This window comes from Coregonus lavaretus, assembly GCF_964263955.1.
Source record: "Coregonus lavaretus genome assembly, chromosome: 39".
NCBI lineage: Eukaryota > Metazoa > Chordata > Actinopteri > Salmoniformes > Salmonidae > Coregonus > Coregonus lavaretus.
In genome coordinates, this window is record NC_140026.1 from 20,634,215 (window position 1) to 20,656,230 (window position 22,016).

General features: G+C 44.4%; 3 protein-coding genes and 1 long non-coding RNA gene across 5 annotated transcripts; 2 read left to right on the forward strand and 2 right to left on the reverse strand.

The window, feature by feature from the left end:
- Nucleotides 1-683: 683 nt before the first annotated feature.
- LOC311113230 lies at nt 684-2,690 on the forward strand. Its single transcript, XR_014610997.1, has 4 exons — nt 684-928; nt 1,112-1,357; nt 1,557-1,733; nt 2,621-2,690. It is a non-coding gene; the product is annotated as an uncharacterized lncRNA (long non-coding RNA).
- LOC311113227 (uncharacterized protein) lies at nt 2,311-4,786 on the reverse strand. The gene is made up of 5 exons (XM_084156434.1): nt 4,454-4,786; nt 3,958-4,009; nt 3,273-3,816; nt 2,847-2,983; nt 2,311-2,710 (listed from the first exon to the last, which is right to left on the reverse strand). Exons 2-5 carry the CDS (start codon nt 3,970-3,972, stop codon nt 2,597-2,599), a joined length of 810 nt encoding a protein of 269 aa, XP_084012560.1. The 5' UTR covers nt 3,973-4,009; nt 4,454-4,786; the 3' UTR covers nt 2,311-2,596.
- Nucleotides 2,872-22,005, forward strand: LOC311113225 (coronin-1B-like). 2 transcript variants are annotated; one of them, XM_084156430.1, is made up of 11 exons: nt 2,872-2,969; nt 11,383-11,588; nt 12,700-12,822; nt 14,547-14,676; nt 17,299-17,480; nt 17,827-17,946; nt 18,185-18,289; nt 18,407-18,552; nt 18,712-18,769; nt 18,980-19,306; nt 19,636-22,005. In XM_084156430.1, exons 2-11 carry the CDS (start codon nt 11,385-11,387, stop codon nt 19,756-19,758), a joined length of 1,518 nt encoding a protein of 505 aa, XP_084012556.1. In that variant the 5' UTR covers nt 2,872-2,969; nt 11,383-11,384; the 3' UTR covers nt 19,759-22,005. The 2 variants fall into 2 exon arrangements, with proteins under 2 accessions (XP_084012556.1, XP_084012555.1); XM_084156429.1 differs by lacking the exon at nt 2,872-2,969 and adding an exon at nt 9,058-9,479.
- On the reverse strand, nt 5,202-7,492 carry LOC311113229 (zinc finger HIT domain-containing protein 1-like). The gene is made up of 5 exons (XM_084156436.1): nt 7,364-7,492; nt 6,685-6,861; nt 6,414-6,493; nt 5,832-6,001; nt 5,202-5,625 (listed from the first exon to the last, which is right to left on the reverse strand). The coding sequence occupies exons 1-5, from the start codon at nt 7,386-7,388 to the stop codon at nt 5,604-5,606; spliced, it is 474 nt and encodes a 157-aa protein (XP_084012562.1). The 5' UTR covers nt 7,389-7,492; the 3' UTR covers nt 5,202-5,603.
- Nucleotides 22,006-22,016: the final 11 nt, after the last annotated feature.

Genomic DNA, 22,016 nt, shown 5'->3' on the forward strand with positions numbered 1-22,016 from the left:
TCATTCACTCCTTTCACTTCACTGACATAAAACAGGGATTCTAGGGATAGGATAGTATAGAAGGGCTGTTCTACATATACAGTTGTAAACATGCTTATACTGTAGGCTTAACTAACTGAGTTGCTGTGTGTCTCTACAGTATACACTGAGGATACCAAACATTAAGGACACCTTCCTAATATTGAGTTGTACCCCCTTTTGCCCTCAGAACAGCCTCAATTCGTTGGGGCATGGACTCTACAAGGTGTCGAAAGCATTCCATTTGTGTCAAGTTGGCTGGATGTCCTTTGGGTGGTGGACCATTCTTGATACACACAGGAAACTGTTGAGTGTGAAAAACACAGCAGTGTTGCAGTTCTTGACACACTCAAACCGGTGCGCCTGGCACCTACTATCATACCCTGTTCAAAGGCACTTAAATATTTTGTCTTGCCCATTCACCCTCCGGCACATACAGTATACACAATCCATGTCTCAATTGTCTCAAGGCTTAAAAATCCTTATTTAACCTGCATCATACCCTTCATCTACACTGATTGAAGTGGATTTAACAAGTGACATCAATAAGGGATCATAGCTTTCACCTGGATTCACCTGGTCAGTCTATGTCATGGAAAGAGCTCCTAATGTTCCTAATGTTTTGTAGACTCAGTGTAGTTTGTGCAGGTTATGTCTTGTGTCTCTGTCTGTCCGTGTCTGTCTAGGGCAGCTCCATCATGTTGTGTTGTTCCAGTACGCTCTGTGTGCATGTGTGTACTTCTCTCATAACAATGTTGAGCACCGGCCCAGCCTCCTCCTCTTTGCTCACACACACTATGTCGAGGAACAGTCTTCTGTCTGGCAGCGCTACAAACACCAACTCAGCCGCCCTGCTGATCAACGGTGGGCCAGGGCCATGGTGTACGCATCCCTAGGGAACAGGGGCAAGGTTAGGGTGAGTGTGTATGTGTGTGTGTGTGTGTGAGAGTGAGAGGGCAGGTATCTGCCCTTTACCTAACAAGTCCTCACTATATCATTCATGGCAAGTTTAAAAGGTGTTCCCCCTTATAAAAACTCTCTCTCTCTCGCACACACAAACACACACTCGTCGTACTTGATGAGTTCGTCCCAGCTGTAGAGGTGGTGCTCCAGCAGAACGTTGTCAGAGTGTGCAGCCATGGAAGAGGTCAGGTGGGACATGAGACGCCACACCCGGAACTGTTGACCTGGACACACCTAGAGAGGGGGCCACGGAACCCAACACTACACCCGTCACCCTGTTGTCCCCCACTCTGCACCTCTCCTGCATCTGGAATAACAGGGGTTTCCGGCTAGAAGAGGAGAGAGGCGGAGAAGAGGAATGCACAAAAAAAAAGAGGTATCACATCATTTTTCCTATGTATCTTCACAGTTGTATAATAAAATATTTCACTTTGTTTTACACTAGAATATCAATTGCACTAATGATTTTCAAATATAACTAATAACTACATTATTAATACATTTTCCTACCGACTAAATATCACGTGTGTGTGTGTGTGTGTGTGTGTGTGTATTTACTCACCTTTGGACGGTAGAAATGGAAACTTAGACTGGGGTGCCAGGAGGTCTCAGAATCACACATTCCAACCTGAGCAGCGAGAAAGAGCCTCACGGAGAACAGTTTCAGCTAAACACTATGGTTAAAGTGGAAACTCAGGGAGCCAGAAGGAGCTGAGGAAGAGCAGCAGAGCCATGATGGAGGCCAGCAGCAGGTAGTGTTGCAGTCGCTAATAGAGTCCCATCTTGTCTACACAGACAGGTACTGTCCTGATGAACACCACCCTTCACATAGCTTACCGGTAGTTAACCTCGTCCCCAGGTTAATCGCTACCGAGACAAATTCGGATGGTGAGCAAATCTAACTGGTAGTAAACGGCTATCGCCTACTCTGTATTTCTCTACCTATAGCTCATCTCTCCCTCTCTTTTTCTCCCTCTGCTGTCTCTCTGTCATTTCTCATTCTTCCTGTACTCTCTATGCCTCTTACACTCTTTCTTAGTACTGTTTTCCTTTCCCGTCTCTTTCTAATGTTAAACACGGTAAACATAATATTCCTATTTAAGCAACACCCCCTGGAACACTCTGAACTTGACCTATAACCTTTGGCTTTTATCTCAACCACTGTTACATCACCTGTCAGCCAACACACACACGAGCAGGTAAGGTTATGCTGTCCCTGTATCTCATGATGTCTCTGGACTCTGGCTATGTGTTGGATCTTATCAGGGATGTGACACCCACACCCACCCACCCACACCCACCCACAATACTGAGACAAACAAGTGTGTTATGATACATTTTATTTTTTCCAGAGAGAGGCATACTTCAGCTCAACACATTGCTCTCCATGTCTTACATGAAGAGTTACAGTGTGTGTAAGTCTGTCGGTTAGTTTGCATTGTGTCTATGATGTTAATGTGTAACATGTTTATTGTTGGCACATGGCAGTATAGATCATGTATCATATTCAGTTTTCAACTCCAGGCCCTGGAGGGCCACAGTACTGGTTTTCATGAATATCAATAACATTGACACTATACAGCAGATGGTTTCCTCAGAGGCACTTTAACTTAGTCTAACGCAATGTCCCATTGGACAGCCTGGGACCCGCCTGTCTTCTCCCATTGGCCGTGGAGTCTGAGCGGAGTGTCTGGTTGGTTGCTCCTGAGGCAGGGGCAGAGCTAGGAGTCTGGTGCACAGAGAGCGAGAGACGGGGGAGCGGTTTATATTTACCACAGTAGGTAAGTTCTCACATCATCCCCCAATACTTTCTGTCCTCACCCCTGCCAGAGAAGACAGTGGTGTGAGACACACACACACCTTACCGTTACGCCCCTGCCCCGTCCACAGAAGACAGTGGTGAGTCCTTTAGAGATGGAGACGTGCTTCATAGGACGGGACTGAGACCGACGCAGCTCCGTCAGCAGCTCAGGACTGGAGAGAGAAAGGCGAGTAGCGCGACCTGCACACACACACACACAAATATTATTGTACACCACTACACTACACACAGCAGCTCTTTACTGGAGAGACACATACACACATTACTACTGTATTATTATACTACTACTACTACTACTACTACTACAACAATGCTGCTACTACTACAACAACAACGCTGCTGCTACTACTACGACTGCTACTACATTAGCTATACTCAGTAGCTGAGAAGTGGAGAGAGACTAGCAACACATTACTCAGACTATACTATCAGTACTACACCATGACACTGTTCGAAAACGTACACTCACCCTCTGTAGTGGGCGTGGAGGGGGAGAGGGGCTGTGGTGGAGAGTTAAAGGGGGAGGTGGGGGAGAGAGGCTGAGGTGGGGAGGTAAGGGGGGAGGTGGTGGTGGAGGTAAAGGGTGAGACCAGGGGGGAGCTGGGGGAAGTGAGGACATCGTCGGTGTCGCAGGAGACAGTTCTGAGACCACGGCTAGCTCTCCTCAGAAACTCCGCCTGGAGCTGGGGACTGGACAGACAGAGGGGTGGAGGAGTGGAGGAAAGAGGGGGAGGAAGGGAGGCTACAGAGGTGGAGACGGGGGGAGAAGGCTGGAGGGGAAGGATTTGGGGTCTAGCAAAGTCGTTGTCGGGGGAGGCAGCTTTGGGAGCTCTCCTCAGAAACTCAGCCTGGAGCTGGGGACTGGAGAGAGAAAGTGGAGGAGGAGGACGGGAGGAGACGGGGGGAGGAGGGGAAGAGGGCTGGAGGGGAAGGGTTTGGGGTCGAACTGAGTCCTGGGGCGAAGGTGACGTCGACAATGTCATCGGAATGATGAGGACTTCTCTGACTGGATACTGAAGAACAAGAAGAGAGCGAGAGAGATAGAGGAGAGAAGGAAATAGAGGTAGAGAGAGAGGCGGGTTGGGGTAAGAGCAGACGTTCTGCAATGGATGCTGTTTAATTGTGCATCACAATCAAATATTCCGATATCTTACCTCCCTCCTCTCCATGGCAGCAGCAGTATCAGTGGGAATCTAGCCTATTACCCTGCACACAGAAACACACAAAACATATTCACACAATCTGTGCAGTGCACACACCTCTTACCCAATACGAGCCTTGCGCTCCTCAGAGAACACAGCTTGGCCAATCACAGCGTTGCCTATTGCCACCGTTGAAGGAGATTTTCAGCGTCAAATAAATATAAAAAAAAATCGAAAATAAACACGCAAATTATGCTTCTCTTCTCAGAGCTCGGTGAAAACTGCGTTATTTGGCTATACCCGGCGGAAATGAAAGACAGCGGTAGCCTATAGTTTATTGTGCGTATTGATCAACGAGCCATTGATCCTAGGATCAGAAGGATTAATCTGCCCGCGGTCTCTGCCATCCCCCCATAGTGGTTTAGGGTTTGGGTATGGTAATCTGATCCTAGATCTGTGTTAAAAAGGACGACCCATAGGCTACACCCATTCATTACATCCTACTCACCTGGTGCGCTTCAGCGATCGGCTCGCGCTTGACAGCTCGAGGCGTCCCCGATCCGCTGCTAGATTCGCTTGCCAGCTGCCTGTTACTAAATTTCCGTACACACTCCCTCACCGGGCAAAGTCTGCTGTGCGAACAGGTAACCGATTATTATACCGAGCCTAGCCCAGTCATCCACACAACGCACGATGCACGCGCAGCTTTCACTCGTTGACACTCCCAAGTGCTGTCAATAGGCTACAACAAACACACCAAAACACACACTCCGACGTCCTGTCTGTGCCAAATTCAGCGCTACCCTTCACGCTCTCTTTCTCCTCCATCCGCGCACATTAATAATTGACGTCCTTTACAGCTCGAGGTTCAGGGGTTGTTGCCCTTGGTTACCACTTGACCCCCCCACCCCCACCTATAATTGTATAGCCTATCCAGTACATGCAAAACATTAACATATATTCAACCACTGCTAGACTTTAGTCAGTTATGCAGAAGGTTATGTGTGTGTGTTTGTGCAATGGTTTCAGAAAATACAGTTCTTTTATTCATCCTCCTGGAAGTGAATAAGCGTAAAACCTGTTGTTCCCTCTAGGAACACTCCTCCCAAAAACAAACATCTGTATACAAACCTGGACTAGGGTACACCCACCAGTCACAAACATGCTCCGCGCAGACACACAGCCGCCCGCACACACACACACAAACGACAAAATACAGGAGGCTAAGCTAAAGCATAAAGGACAGCAGACAGAGTCATATCTAAACATGTTTAATGAATCATCACAGCAGGACAGACAGACAGACAGAGACATATGCATGGGCCCAAGATACCCCCTTACTACACACCATCCGACACAAACCCATCCCTCTCCTTCCTGTCCCCCCCCCCTTCAGGTCTTACTCCACAACACTAACTTCACACTGCACAGTGCTATGCCACTGTGTGCATGCTGTAACGTTCTAGCAGTGTTCCCCATTGTTCTCTGGTAGCCTTCTCTCCATAGCATCTCTGGGGAGACATTGTAGCAATGTTCGGGTACACTAGTAATTCTCCGTGGTGCCGTTCCTGTATTGTTGTAACATTCTAGATAGCTACAGGTGGATGAGTTTACCATCCAAATTCTGTGAGCATGACCAAATATGATCAGATTAGCAGCTACAGAGTCATCTTCAGACACCTGATAGAGAGAGAAAGATGTGAGGGTACGGGTTGTGGGGCTGATACACAATACTGTGTGTGTAGATGTGTGTGTGTGTGTTGTTTTCAATGTGTGTCTGCACATGATGCATGCATGTTACCTGGTCTCTCTGTGTGTGGACAACGTGTGTAACAGTGCGTGTGTGTATACAGTGTGTGGAACAGTATGTGTGTAGTGTGAGTTACCTGGTCTCTCTGTGGGTTGTGAGGCAGCGTGTGGAACAGTAGCGCCCCCCACAGGAGCAGCAGGTGTAGGGCGAGGGAAATCCACAGACTGAGCAGAACAGACGAGGGGGGAGCGAGGAAGGAGGGGCTGCAGCCGACAGGTAGTTAGGCTCCTCCCTCTCAGACACGTTCTGCCAATCACAACACAGCAGGGCCAGGTTAGGGTTAGACTCAGCAAAGATGGGGAGAATCTCATTTGGTTTTGCTCAATCCTGCGTCGTCTCTCGCCTCCTTTTGAAAAACGTCCTAAGGTAATCGAGGAGAGGCGGCGAGGAGAGGGAATGTGGATGAAAATGCGCTTGTAATGAGACTCCTTCTCCACTAGCAAGTCAGACAAATTATGTTTACAGGGGTGGAATACCCAAATAAAATGTGTAAAGTGATAAAACAAATTTAGCTAGTTGTATAAGACATTTTATAGATAAAAGGATAAGTGGCATTTCTTTCTTTTTTTAACAGCTGATTCAAATGGGGTGTAGCGGGTACACTTCTGCGCTTGCCACCGCAAGGATACCTTTGAGGTGTCCTAGTTCTATTATCTACCTCCTCTTCTAGTAGAGTCTGGAAGTTTTTGCGGAATCTCTGTTTGAAGTGATCGCCTCTAGTTTTCCTCTTCTTCTTACCTAGAGACAGGAAGAATGACGGAAGGAGGAGGAAGAGAGAGGCAGGAGAAAATGAGCGAGAGAGAAAAAAAAATGGAGAGAAGGGGGAAGTATACATGGGAAAATGTATGTAAAGCTCTCAACCAACTCCTCACAGTAGCCCTGGGCAGGTCTAAAAGGTGTTCCTCACACACAGTCACATTCAAACACACCAGGTTCGTCGCCTTCGCTAAAGGCAGGTAGGCGGGCGGTAGGACCGGTGGGAGGCAGTGAGGAGAGAGGGTCATCCTGGAAGTTGTCCTTCTCTAAAGCATCCAGCTGGCGATTTAACCTCCGCTGGCGTGTTGCATCATCTAACACACGCCTCTGTCCTGACTCTGCAACACGGGCTGGGGGAGGGGAGGGGGTACATTTTCTATAAAACATCCAATATCTGTAGTTTTATGGATTAAGTCATTTTTGTCAACACTGGTGTCATGTTTTAAAGGCAATAGTAACAGTAGCCTAAACCCTCCTGGACCGTTACTGGGTGTGCAGGCTTTTGTTTTAGCCCTGCTCAAATACACCTTGCTGTTGGAAAAGTACTGAAAGTGACTTTCTGTTGTCATGTACTTCCTCTCACTTATTTCGTCTGCTTTAGGCTGTCAATCAGAGATGCTCTATAATGTTTCAGTATAGCATGTCAAACATACTAACTACCGACACATCACCGCCGGTTAGCCACTTAGCTAGCTAGCCAGTTAGCAAGCTCAAGTGACAAACGAAATTCTACGGTTGTTTAGTCTTACTACTTGTCATGTCTTTGTGACTTGTACTTAAGTTATGTACTGGATATAGTTAGGCTATTATAACCAGAAGCAACTATTTATAAGAAAAGAGGGTTAAACTCACCCGAAGACTTCTTCTCAAAAACCATTTGTTCCTTCCTTAGCAGCAAGCGTGTTTGGATGATCTACGGCGGCCTACAGCAAACAAGTTGTTGTTCTTCTTCTTTGAGATTGGGTTGGCGGATCGTATACACCGCCACCTATTGTACTGGAGTGTGAGGCCAGCCATTGCCTACCTACATTAAATGATCTTCATTAGTCCTGTTCCTCTAAGAAAGTGAAATAGAGCATTGACACCACTTCCCTCCCCCCACTACACCACCCAAACCTCAACCCCGTCCAGCCTTTTTAACCCTTTCACACACTCTCCCTATCTATGTCATACAGTTCACAAAATATCAATACATGCTCTACCGTTTCCTCCACAAAACACAGCCTATTTCATCCACAATGTGACACTCAAACAATAATCTATTCCACACAACGGCCTCTCACTAAAATGCTTGTCATCCAGATCGATTTACAATGGTGAACGCATAGATTTCATTTTTCCCCCCGTAGGAATCGAACCAACAACCTTAGCACTGCAAGCACCATGCTCTACCAACTGAGCTACACGGGAGATTACATTTATACGCCCCACCTTTTCCTTTACTGACCGGTGCACGCGATAAAATTACTACTAGCATCGAAGAGTTTTACAACTAACCCAAGATAGACCACTGCCTGTCGTTAACATTGGGAACAAATTAGTCATTGTGGGCAGAACAAGCAAGGAGATGGGCAGAGCCAAGCACAAGCTAGAGAGATCCTATTGGCGCGTTCTATAAAATATTTGCATATATACTCTGTAAAGTGCGCGTGTGCAATAACGCAATTCTTGTTTGCACTCCTTCTAAACAACGCGATTTTTTAAAACTTTGGCAAAGGGTAAGTCTACAAAACTTAGTCCACTCTGTTCATAACAGATTTTAGTTTTGGGGACCGAAATCTGTATTGATATCAAATGCTTAATCGATGAGAAGATGTGCAGAATGTCGGCCAAAATCCATCTCGTTCCATCTTCTCCCACTACCGGCCACTGGGCTTCTATATTCCATATTTTGTAGTGAGTGGAAACGCCAAGTTGATGGTTCACATTTATACATCCGGTGAAATATCTGTCTCATTGTTTTATGTGCTAGCATCCCACGCACTCCCTTTTGCCCAAAGTTATTTTATTTTATATTATAATTAATTATATGCCATTTAGCAGATGCTTTTATCCAAAGCGACTTACAGTCATTTTATGTAGCGCATTTCTCTTTGTGGGACATGAGCATGAAATTACAATCATATTTATAGGGGTGATAAATAGATAAGGGGGGGGGGGGGCGAGATCAGATGGGACCATTCTAGCCAATGAGAGGGCAGATACGTACAGGCAAAACTCCGATATAAAGTTTATTTTATTGTATTTTTTGTTGACGAAATGTCAAGTGCGTCCAATTATATCAGTGCATTTGTAACAACCTAAACATTACGAAACTTTTATTCCATTAAATAAGCCTCACGTAGCAAATTAGCAATACAAAACTATGTTGACCAAATTCGACACTCTCTCATTGACCTCCATTAAAAACATCCTCACTTCGTGGTCTTATTTCGTGGACAGATTTTGAGCGGAGTAAACTCTCTCGCTTCGCCTCTTCCTCTCTGGCTACATCCACTATATCCTGCCAGGGGCGGAAGTCAGAATTTCTGTTCCAAACATTAATCATTCCAACACGGAGTGCGTAGTATCAGCATCTTTTCCGTCGCACGCCCATCATTCGCGGTGACCATTCCCTTGTCTTCGTCTACATTTTCATTTACGAATCTTTTGACATGCTTGCTCAAGTTAAATATTGCATCACAGATACGCAATTTTGAAGCAACCGGGTGGGCAATAATTTTGCATCAGGATTGTGCGCTGCGCGTGTTTGTTTTTGTTGAGCGCAAATCATCAATCACCTGGCTGTGTTTAATCATCTACAACAATTATTTCCTGCCATCGTGGTAGGTCGGCTGTGTAGCCGTCTCTCCAACATAGCAAAGGATTAAGTTACTGCTGGTGGCGGATTATTGTATTGGCTTCCTCTTGTCACGGTCTAGTTTTGGCCTTTTTATCTTTTCCAATTAAGAGGTTGTCTGAAATCGAGGTACAGTAATGGAAAAAATATGTCCTTCTCTTTGTAAAACATCTTGCTATTGTATTTACCTTGCCTAATCTCTTAACCACACATTGTCGACCCTCTTCTCGATCATGTAGACTACTTAGGTAATTTGTCGTCTGTGACATTCATTCCCTTAGTTGTATTTTGTGTCCTTATATGGATATTTTCCGACCCCTCTTTTCAATTCATGTTGACGCTGATGATAATGTGCATTGTGCAGATAATCTATTTGCAAACTACACCTACCACTCCCACAGACATTCCTACGTTCAAATGATTAGGATGCAAGCCAACGTTTCGTCATGTTATTATAATTTACAATCAATCCGTTACTTTGGAATGTAACATATGTTAACACCCTTGATTAGATTATACTGTAGCGTCAACTGTAAAGAATTGGGTATCACCCTGCATAGGCCTATAGAATTAGCCCCCCCCCCCCCCCCCCCCACACACACACACACACACTACTCCCCTTCCCTGTGTTAGATCATGCCCTCTTGTCCAGCCAGCCTTGACTGTTCATTTTAGAACTGACTGACTCACAGTATGGGGGAATTTGGTTGTTTACTTGCTTCCTTATCCCCAGCATGAACATTCATTAAATGTTACTGACTAACTGAATAAACACGTTTTTGTTAGTCAGTTCCATATCGTGTACTTTGAGCTGATAGGGGTTTCGCTGAAAAATACTGTTTGTTTATAAGCTTGACTCTTGACATTGTAGCCTGCTTAAGGTTGTTCTTAAAAGAACATGGCTCAGTTTAGGAACTCATTGGCCTACCACTTGCCTAGTACTGACTTGCAAGAAGTAAAACTAGCCCCACCAGAATTCGAATGAATTCTAACCACCACTTCCATGTGACTATCTCAATATACACGGAGTATACCAAACATTAGGAACACCTTCCTAATATTGAGTTGCACCCCCCCTTTTGCTCTCAGAACAGCCTCAATTCGTTGGGGCATGGACTCTACAAGGTGTCGTAAGTGTTCCACAGGGATGCTTTCCTATGTTGACTGCAATGCAGTTCTCAAAGTTGTTCTCAAAGTTGGCTGGATGTCCTTTGGGTGGTGGACCATTCTTGATACACAAGGGAAACTGTTGAGCGTGAAAAACCCAGCAGCGTTGCAGTTCTTGACAGTCAAACCGGTGTACCTGGTACCTACTACCATACCCCGTTCAAAGGCACTTAAATATTTTGTCTTGCCCATTCACCCTCTGAATGGCACACACACAATCCGTCTCAAGGCTTAAAAATCCTTCTTTAACCTGTCTCCTCCCCTTCATCTACACTGATTGAAGTGGATTTAACAAGTGACATCAATAAGCGATCATAACTTTCACCTGGTCAGTCTATGTCATGGAAAGAGCAGGTGTTGCTAATGTTTTCTATACTCAGTGTACATTTGATGAGGTAGATGTCTTGGAAGCATGATACATTTCTCAGGTGAGATGGGGCTGCATAGTTAGTAGAGGATAACAGATTTGTCACGTTATTGCTTAGGGTGCATTATGGGTAACTAATAATTTACAATGTTGAAATAAATGTGTCTCCAACCCCTATATCACACACTCACAAACTGAAAATGTGTATATTGTACAATCAATTGGGAAGATAGAGGGAGCCAAAAATATCACATTCATTTATACATAACCACTGTATACATGAATTGTGGGCAAAGTTTGTTTCAGTCAGTCTTTGGTCACGTTCATGACCTTTGATCACATACTTTTTGTTAAATTCATGCTGTCGATAATATATGTTAAAGTCTGACCATTTTTATCCCCATAATGCAAGATGCTTTGAAAGGCAGTGACCAACAATGGTCACCGAATTGACAAAAGTGATCTGCTCGAACGCTCCCAATATCTCTCTCTTCACAGTCATGTCGTTCCGAAGAGGCGTGGTCAGACAGAGCAAGTTCAGGCACGTCTTCGCCCAGGCTTGGAAGGCAGAGCACTGCATCGATGACGTCCGAGTGTCCCGTGTCACATGGGACGGGCCCCTCTGCGCTGTGAACCCCAAATTCACCGCAGTCGTCATCGAATCAGGCGGAGGAGGGGCCTTCCTAGTTATGCCACTCAACAAGGTTTGTGCTAGCCCCGTTAAGCATCCACCCAGTGGTGCCTGGAGAAGTGGGTACACTCAAATTGTTCCCCAAATTTTCCAAACGGCCCACCCGGCGAAAGGAAAGGTGCCCTGTGAAAATTATATGAGAAACAGTCGCATACACTCTGAATGACCTAAAATGATCAATCCCATAGTCAGCTTTAAGATTTTTATTGCTCTCAAAGTCCATAACAAACCCACATCAGGAGACCACTTTTGATGTCTGGGAAAAATCTAAGAAATGTAGATTTTTGGTTGTAGTTACCCTTTAATTCAAGTGCACAGGCACCTAGCACTGTTGCTTGTTTAGTAGTGTTTCTGTAGCTCATGAGATGGAGTTTCCTCATGTGTTCTCCTGTTCTATTGGTTTTCTTTCGTTGTGTAGCAGCCAAAGGCATTATCCTGGTCATATTAGCAACCCATGATAGTTGTTGCATCTTTAGATCTCCCCTCTTTCAACATTTCGAACGGATATTTCCATCTTTGTCCATGAAACCGCTCACATGTGCGGTGTGCATTTTAGAATGCTGTTTTCCCGCACATTACATTTTGGAACATTCACGTGTAGGCCTGGTGCCTTGTGCACATTGCTGCGCCTAAAGTGTGAAGAAATAATAGTTTATCAACATTTTAAGCTAAACATTCTGATTTGTTCCATCAGCCCTACTAATTGATACAGTGTATACCTCCACTACACTACTTTGATACACATTGTGGGGATTAAGAAGTGAGTATATGCAATGCCCACTGAAAAATAAGTGGGTATATGGTATATACCTGCGTATACCCTCCACTACTCCACGGCATCAAACCTCTCTCAGATGGAAGATGAGGATCAATACCCTAAAAGTGCCCACCTATCTTGATATCTTATTCCTGCAATTGTATCACAAATGTAACTGATTAAAGGCCTATTATTATAATAAACTATTTGCATTGTGAAAAGTAATGTAAAATTGCATATAACACCATTGATACTCCCAACTGTAATTTTTTTCTAATAAAGGACCACCATTTGAAAACCACTGACCTAGGGTTTTGTACTAATCAGATGATGATGATAACCATGCCCACCTGCTTCTTTCCCACAGAGTGGCAGAATTGACCAGGCCACACCCACAGTGTGTGGACACGCAGCTCCAGTGCTGGATGTCCAGTGGTGTCCCCATGACGACAACGTCATCGCCAGTGCCTCGGAGGACTGCACTGTAAAGGTAGGTGGTGATGTGAAGGTAGCTGCCCTCTAAAAAGGAAACATAAGCAGTTATAGGGTTGCAAAGGGAGGGTATATTACTGGAAACTTTCAAAGTTTAGCAGTAAACTACCAGAATTTATGGTAACTTTAAAGTGTTTTGGGGAATTGTATCAGATGACATCTAGTGGCCTTTTTGGATACTTCAGATTATCTCAGGCGTCTGTAATTATCTCTGTCCCTCTGTGTGGCCTTATCACGTAAAATATACAAAATAATCAACAAGATCAAAAATAGAATGACAAAGCTGTAGAACATTATCCTAAATATGAACCATCAACATATTAAATACCATTGGTATCCTTTATATATTTGTTTACATACTTTTATTTATTTTACTATGTCAATATGTCTTCGTTGTAAATGTTTTGGTGCCAAACTAGTGGCAGTTGTAAAAAAAAAAAAAAAAGTTATTAGTTGCAGAGTTCATTGAAAATAATGCCATTGTTGATTAGGTTTTATTTTTTTCATTAATTAGGCTATTTTCTTTTGAAACATATGGTCTATCCACTAGAAACCAATGGACAATATGTACATGTATACACTGCTCAAAAAAATAAAGGGAACACTAAAATAACACATCCTAGATCTGAATGAATGAAATAATCTTATTAAATACTTTTTTCTTTACATAGTTGAATGTGCTGACAACAAAATCACACAACAATTATCAATGGAAATCAAATTTATCAACCCATGGAGGTCTGGATTTGGAGTCACCCTCAAAATTAAAGTGGAAAACCACACTACAGGCTGATCCAACTTTGATGTGTCAAAATGAGGCTCAGTAGTGTGTGTGGCCTCCACGTGCCTGTATGACCTCCCTACAACGCCTGGGCATGCTCCTGATGAGGTGGCGGATGGTCTCCTGAGGGATCTCCTCCCAGACCTGGACTAAAGCATCCGCCAACTCCTGGACAGTCTGTGGTGCAACGTGGCGTTGGTGGATGGAGCAAGACATGATGTCCCAGATGTGCTCAATTGGATTCAGGTCTGGGGAACGGGCGGGCCAGTCCATAGCATCAATGCTTTCCTCTTGCAGGAACTGCTGACACACTCCAGCCACATGAGGTCTAGCATTGTCTTGCATTAGGAGGAACCCAGGGCCAACCGCAACAGCATATGGTCTCACAAGGGGTCAGAGGATCTCATCTCGGTACCTAATGGCAGTCAGGCTACCTCTGGCAAGCACATGGAGGGCTGTGCGGCCCCCCAAAGAAATGCCACCACACACCATGACTGACCCACCGCCAAACCGGTCATGCTGGAGGATGTTGCAGGCAGCAGAACGTTCTCCACGGCGTCTCCAGACTCTGTCACGTCTGTCACATGTGCTCAGTGTGAACCTGCTTTCATCCGGTAACTTTGCTAAATTACCAGTAGCTTTGCAACCCTAAGCGGCTCACTATTATTTATGATCAAAGGTTCAACCCTTGTCCAGACCTTTGCGTTGATTGAGGCGTAAAGCTGAATGAATAGTCATAAGTGTTTAAAAAGGGGAAATAACAGATGCGCTATTATATGATACTATTATGATGGCCTTATGATAAATACACTACTATCAAGAGGGTATATCTGTGTTGAAAATGCTGCAGATCAGCAGATGCATGCTGACGGGAGGGAGGGTCATCTGTATGCTCTACCCCTGTAACAAAGTGTTGTTATTGGCTGTGTTGTCTATTAAAGGTGTGGCAGATCCCTGATGGAGGGCTGACTGGACCAATGACAGAGCCCGTGGTGACACTGGAGGGCCACAGTAAACGGGTGGGAATCCTAGCCTGGCACCCGACAGCTTTCAATGTCCTCCTAACTGCAGGTAACTTAATCTATCTGCACCTCATTGTCATAAGTCAGAGCGTTGTTGGCAACGCATGGCAGAGGACAATGTCTGCACCTTAAACAGTGTATGTCTGCCTGCCAGTTTGGACTATCCAGGCCACTATTCACAAGCAATGCCTCCTATGTCAATGAATGTGTGTGGTTTAAGCTGCAAGGAAAGGTAGACTAGACATATTGATAGTAGTGTGACACACTTTGGTCACCACCAGTCATGATAATGTGAGACTGCTCATGCAAGGACTTTTATTTTGATGTATAATAGCTCCGTAGTCTGAGAAAGAGGACATTAGTTTTTTGGGGGGGGAGGTGTTGCATGTAGTCACAACTGTAAATAGACATGCTGATAGTATTGGGACATAGCTTGGCAACGAGTCAGGTTAGCATGTAGTACTAGTCACTCATGTGTTGAACATTGGACCTCCAGAGAAAGCTAGTATGTAGTAGTCAGTAAACAGTGAGAGTTGAAGGACAGTTTTAAACATACTGGAGAGGTGTTCCATGACAGACCGTGTTTTCCTGCCTTGCAATTAACAGCATGTGCTGCACGTTTAAAGGAGAATGTGGTTAAGGTTAACGTGAAACTGAGTATCCTTCAAGAGGGCATCAGAAGGTTTCAACATTTCAAAGCAATTGATTTGTCTATGTACAGTTGAAGTCGGAAGTTTACATACACCTTAGCCAAATAAATTTAAACTCAGTTTTTCACAATTCCTGACATTTAATCCTAGTAAAAATTCCCTGTCTTAGGTCAGTTAGGATCACCACTTTAATGTCAGAATAATAGTAGAGAGAATGATTTATTTCAGCTTTTATTTATTTAATCACATTCCCAGTGGGTCAGAAGTTTACATACACTCAATTAGTATTTGGTAGCATTGCCTTTAAATTGTTTAACTTGGGTCAAACGTTTTGGGTAGCCTTCCACAAGCTTCCCACAATAAGTTGGGAGAATTTTGGCCCATTCCTCCTGACAGAGCTGGTGTAACTGAGTCAGGTTTGTAGGTCTCCTTGCTCGCACACGCTTTTTCAGTTCTGCCCACAAATGTTCTATAGGAATGAGGTCAGGGCTTTCTGAAGGCCACTCCAATACCTTGACTTTGTTGTCCTTAAGCCATTTTGCCACAACTTTGGAAGTATGCTTGGGGGTCATTGTCCATTTGGAAGACCCATTTTTACGTTTTTAGTCATTTAGCAGACGCTCTTATCCAGAGCGACTTACAGTTAGTGAGTGCATACATTTTTTCATACCCATTTGCAACAAAGCTTTAACTTCCTGACTGATGTCTTGAGATGTTGCTTCAATATATCCACATAATTTTCCTTCCTCATGATGCCATCTATTTTGTGAAGTGTACCAGTCCCTCCTGCAGCAAAGCACCCCCACAGCATGATGCTGCCACCCCCGTGCTTCACGGTTGGGATGGTGTTCTTCGGCTTGCAAGCAACCCCCTTTTTCCTCCAAACATAACGATGGTCATTATGGTCAAACAGTTCTATTTTTTTTCTTTCATCAGACCAGAGGACATTTCTCCAAAAAATACGATCTTTGTCCCCATGTGCAGTTGCAAACCGTAGTCTGGCTTTTTTATGGCGGTTTTGGAGCAGTGGCTTCTTCCTTGCTGAGCGGCCTTTCAGGTTATGTCGATATAGGACTCGTTTTTACTGTGGATATAGATACTTTTGTACCTGTTTCCTCCAGCATCTTCACAAGTTCCTTTGCTGCTGTTCTGGGATTGATTTGCACTTTTCGCACCAAAGTACATTCATCTCTAGGAGACAGAACGCGTCTCCTTCCTGAGGTCTTTATTCTGAGTTCTTGGCTGATTTCTTTGGATTTTCCCATGATGTCAAGCAAAGAGGCACTGAGTTTGAAGGTAGGCCTTGAAATACATCCACAGGTACACCTCCAATTGACTCAAATGATGTCAATTAGCCTATCAGAAGCTTCTAAAGCCATGACATCATTTTCTGTAATTTTCCAAGCTGTTTAAAGGCACAGTCAACTTAGTGTATGTAAACTTCTGACCCACTGGAATTGTGACACAGTTAATTATAAGTGAAATAATCTGTCTGTAAACAATTGTTGGAAAAATTACATATGTCATGCACAAAGTAGATGTCCTAACCGACATGCCAAAACTATAGTTTGTTAACAAGAAATGTGTGGAGTGGTTGAAAAACAAGTTTTAATGTGTATGTAAACTTCCGACTTCAACTGTATGTGTCTGTGTTACTTAGAATGGTATGTCTATACGTTTCGTCTGTGCCAGTAGTTGTATGTTTGTCTGCATTTTTATATGTTACGTCTCTGTGTATCCTTTTGATTATTTGAATGTTTTGCATATACATATTTATTTTGGTCCATACAACGATGTTGCGTTTTTAATATCTGTGAACTCTTAAAAATCAAATCAAAAGTAAAGGACAACTCCTGCACACATGATTTGACCACTTCACATTTATTGAGATCGACGTTTTGGTAAAATAAGCTCGGTAGCGTGCGTGTTAACCCTCTTCTGTGAACTTAGTTTTGTCTGTGCTTTCCCAGATTCTGTGTTTACGACTGTTTTTGACTGATGCAACTCTCTCTCGCTCTCAGGCTGTGACAACCTGGTGTGCGTGTGGGACGTGGGCACGGGGGAGCTGGTGTACCAGATAGCCGATGCCCACCCAGACCTGATCTACAGCGTGAGCTGGAACCGGGAGGGCAGTGCCATCTGCACCGTGTGCAAGGACAAGGCGCTGCGTGTCATCGACCCGCGACGGGGGACCGTCCTCAAGGTACATCTTGTCTATCCCATGTATGACACGCATGCAAATGAATTGAAATAAGTAAAATGAATAGTACCAAATACCATAAAACGTCCCTTATTATCCTTCAAGGAGAAATTCAAGAACACACAGCAGGCCAAAGCAAATAAGCACCACCTTGTTCACATAATGTCCTTCCTATGAAAGAAAGCGACCTTTGCCTTGCTAAATTGGATGCAGCTAATCAGCACTTGTAAATACAGCATATTTGATATGTCTACATGAACTACAGTCTACTGGCTGTACATAGAATGACTTATTGACATTGACTCTACCTTCCCTTATAACACCTGTGATGTTGCTGTGTGTGTCTCAGGTGAAAGAGAAGGTCCATGACGGCACCCGGCCCATGAGGGCCGTGTTCCTCTCCGACGGGAAGATCCTGACCACAGGATTCAGCCGCATGAGCGAGAGGCAGCTGGCCTTGTGGGATACGGTATGGCGGATAGATGGATACATTTCATAAACAGGACTTTGCAGAGTCCTATGGGAGTGTATGGGACATTGACGCCTCAGAACCTATGCTCTGACTGTGTGGTAGAGGAGAGTGTTGAGCTCAGGGATCATGACAATACAGGTCAGGTCAACCCTGTTTATTTTCCCTTGACGCAGCACTGAGGGGTTCGCTACACACACTGACCAGATGTTCTAATGATTGTATCTGTGTGTTGCAGAGGGATATGTCTGAGCCAATGGCAGTGCAGGAGATGGACACCAGTAATGGGGTTCTCCTCCCTTACTATGACCCTGACACCAACATGGTCTACCTGTGTGGAAAGGTACAGTAAACCCATTTCCGACAACATTTTCAAGAACAAATTCAGCTGGCGGCATATGATCAGATCTCCCCCACCGGATGTTTGGTTTAGCCCCGTTTATCTGTTGATCACTCTCAGGGGGACTGCACCATCCGGTACTTTGAGGTGACGGACGAATCGCCCTATGTCCACTTCCTCAGCCTGTACAGCAGTAAAGAGCCCCAGCGAGGAGCAGGCTTTCTCAGCAAGAGGGGCGTGGATGTCAACAAGTGTGAGATTGCCAGGTGAATTACTTGAATTGTTTCTCAGTGTATTTGCTCTCTTTGTCACCCCTCCTTTCCCCCTCATACGTTCCCTCTTTCATGCCCTCCCACTGTAAATCATCTCTCTTGTCTTTCTTTCATTCTCTTTCTCTCTCTTTCTCTCTTTCTCTCTCATTGCAGGTTCTACAAACTGCACGAAAGGAAAGTAGAGCCCATTTCTATGACAGTACCACGGAAGGTAAGCTGCCTTGCACACAATTTGAAAAGAGGCCTTCCTCATTTATGACTATGTTCAAATGGCCATACTAGCACACCACTTACTAGCATGCCCAAAACATTGCTTTACACTAAGTGGCATGCTAATGTGGATATTGGAACCAGTCGCGCTTGACCGAGTTTGTCTCAAAACGATCTCCCTGTGACCCCCCTCCCTCTCTTGCCCCCTCAGTCAGACCTGTTCCAGGGGGACCTGTACCCGGACACGGCCAGCGTGGAGCCCTCCCTTCTGGCTGAGGACTGGATTGCCGGGCAGGACGCCCCGCCCCTGCTGGTTTCTCTGAGCGGGGGCTACGTGGGTGCCCCCTCCAAGAACAGGGACACCCTCCGGAACAAGCCAAAGCTGTCGCCGCAGGGCTCCGGGACGGACTCTCCCCCAGTCCCCTGGCAGGCCGCAATGCCCACCGCAACAACCAGGGAGCCGGAAAGCGAGGGGGTGGGGGTGGTGCAGCAGAGGGTCACTCAAGGAGAAGGAGCACCCGATAGGGTGAAAAGAGAGGTGAGAATGGAGTTTGGGTAAAAGAGGGTATAGCAGTAGGCATAGCAGGGGTGTATTCACTAGTGCAATCGTTTTGCGACAAGAATGAGAGTTTCTTATTGGTCAAGTTCAGGTTGTCCCTCCGTGTTTTGGTCTGTTTTCTTCAGTTTTGGTATGAATAAGAGGTTAGAGAAGTAGGTATGAGTACGGACATAGAAGTGCCAGAAAAGTGTTGAGTAGACTTATGTAGTGCCTTGTGGATTTAGGATGTTAACATGTATGTGACTACATTCTCCCTCTTAACCTCCGTCTCGCCCCATCCATCCATCCATCCCTCCCCCCCGCTCCAGGAGGAGGTGCTGAGCGAGGTGCTAGCGGAGGTGAAGGCCCTGCGTTCAGTGGTCTTGGCCCAGGGCCAAAGGATCGAGATGCTGGAGAGGCAGCTGGTCCGCATTGAGGACGGGGACGTCTGATTGGCCGAGGGGCGTCACCACTACACCCAAAGGGCGTTCTTACTAAAACTCCATAGACATTAGCCTTACTAGAATCAACAACAGTACCTTAAGCTGTGTGGGAGTGGGAGGATGTAGTGAAGTGTAGCTCAGTTACTAAACTGTGTGAATCACAGAGGGGTCGAGAATATGGTGAACTATTATAGTGAAGGTGTACAGAGACCAATTGGATTCTGTGGGTGAATCTCAATTGTATTTCCTTGTTTCTTCGTGTCCTCTCTCCTCCTCAAAACGCATTGGAAGGAGGCATTGGAGGAGAATGTCAGAGGTTCCTACCCTCGGACCTTCTCCTCCAATGCGTTTTGAGAAGGGAGCGAGGAGGACACAAGGAAATACAATTGAGATGCACCCTACAACTCTTTAGATGCTGCTTCAGTTGGATAGTGGGTGATATAGGATGAAGGGGGATAATCTGCATAGGACTTCCATACTGCAGTAAGATATGTTACCGGTTTTTATTGAGGAGCATTGATGGTGACACTAGTTGAAGGTGTATACATTTAAGTATCCAATTATGTGTATCACTACAAAACTTAAGACATGAGGATTCAATTGTAGCCTACTCACGAATCCTTATGCCATACAGTATGACAACTGGCACAAAGGTCTATGTTAATTTGGCACATTTACAAAATGGCACATCTGTATACATTATTTTGTTTTATATGAATACACCCTCAATAAGTGATATCAAGTAGATAGGCAGATTTACAGTTCCTGCGCTCATTTAAGCACTCAGTGTGAATCCATTAGGGATTGTTTAATCGGGTAGTTAGAGCTGCTAATCGTGATGCATATCAAACGTCATACAACATTTTATTATTCATACTTATACATTTGTACATGTATGCATCTATACATTATTTCCATTCCGTCATAGGAATCTATTAACCTAGATTAGCTGAAGAGATGAAGTCAGACCATTGGTATTATCAATATAATCCTGTATGCTAAAATCGCTATACTGTTTACAAAACTGCACTGGTTAATTGCGATTGGATAAGTTGTATTAAACTGTGCTGGATGGCGACTATATTGACATATAAAGAAAAAACATTGGTCAATATCCAAATAATGTTGATTTTGATATGAAGTGCTTTTTCTTACAAATTATGTGAAGGACTTGAGTTGGAGGTAGCTTAAATGATTGCTATCATGTATGTTAGTCTCTTGTGTGATTTGTTTTTGTTTTTTTCGAAGAGAAGGTAACACTACATTTGTGCTCCCCAACTTAAGTTGTCTTGGGTGAATGATCCCCCTTTGGTGAAGCCAAAAGCAGACGGACGAGCAACATGCAGTATAATTTTTCACAAGGTGTTATAAGCTTATAACAGAGAGTTCAAGTAAAGTGTTACCTAAGAAAATGTGTTCTGAGTAGAACGTACTTAACGTCACACCATTTAAATCATAGCAGTTCTATGAGTGTCATGAGGCACAGAACTAAAAAATAGTTGTATTTATTGTTTGAATGATGTAATCCAAGTCAGTAGAACGAAATAGAATTGTCTTAGACCAGTGGTATTCAATTTTGTTCAGCGGGGATCCCATTTTTTCCACAATAATTTCTCACAACCCCACCCCAAAACCAATGACAACCTTAAAATCTGTACATTATGATTTTTACATCCACAACCATCCACAATACATTTACTCAATAAAATTGTATTTTCAAGTTATCGTTCTCAAAAACGTTTGTAAATTGTCCCATACAATAATCTGTAATCTTACCCCCAAAAATGTGGCGACCCCACTGCAGTTCGACACAGACTTTGAATACCCCACTGTCTTAGACCAATATAGCACCAGCTGTTGTATTTGAAGATAGGAAAGAAAGGGCATAAAATGCTCCGCTGTTAGATGGAACAGAAAAATAATTCACTGTGTTACATTTTGATTTTTTTGCATTTATAAGCAGTTTATACTTCACCCTTTTGCAGCCTCTGGTACAGTTCACATCTAGCCTGATCCCAGATCTGCTTTAGGCTGTATTGTCGACAGTGACCACAGGAGTAGGCGAGACGGCACAAACAGGTCTGGCACCAGGCTAGTTCACATCAGGCTCTTCACATGATTAATTGATTTACTTGATTAATATTTATTTATGCACTGTCATACTACACACCATGTTTTGTGTGTGGTTGTGAACCAATAGGGGATGAAAATGACACTCCACTGTGTGAATATTCCAATAAACAGTCCTCCTTCTTTTGCGGTTGTAG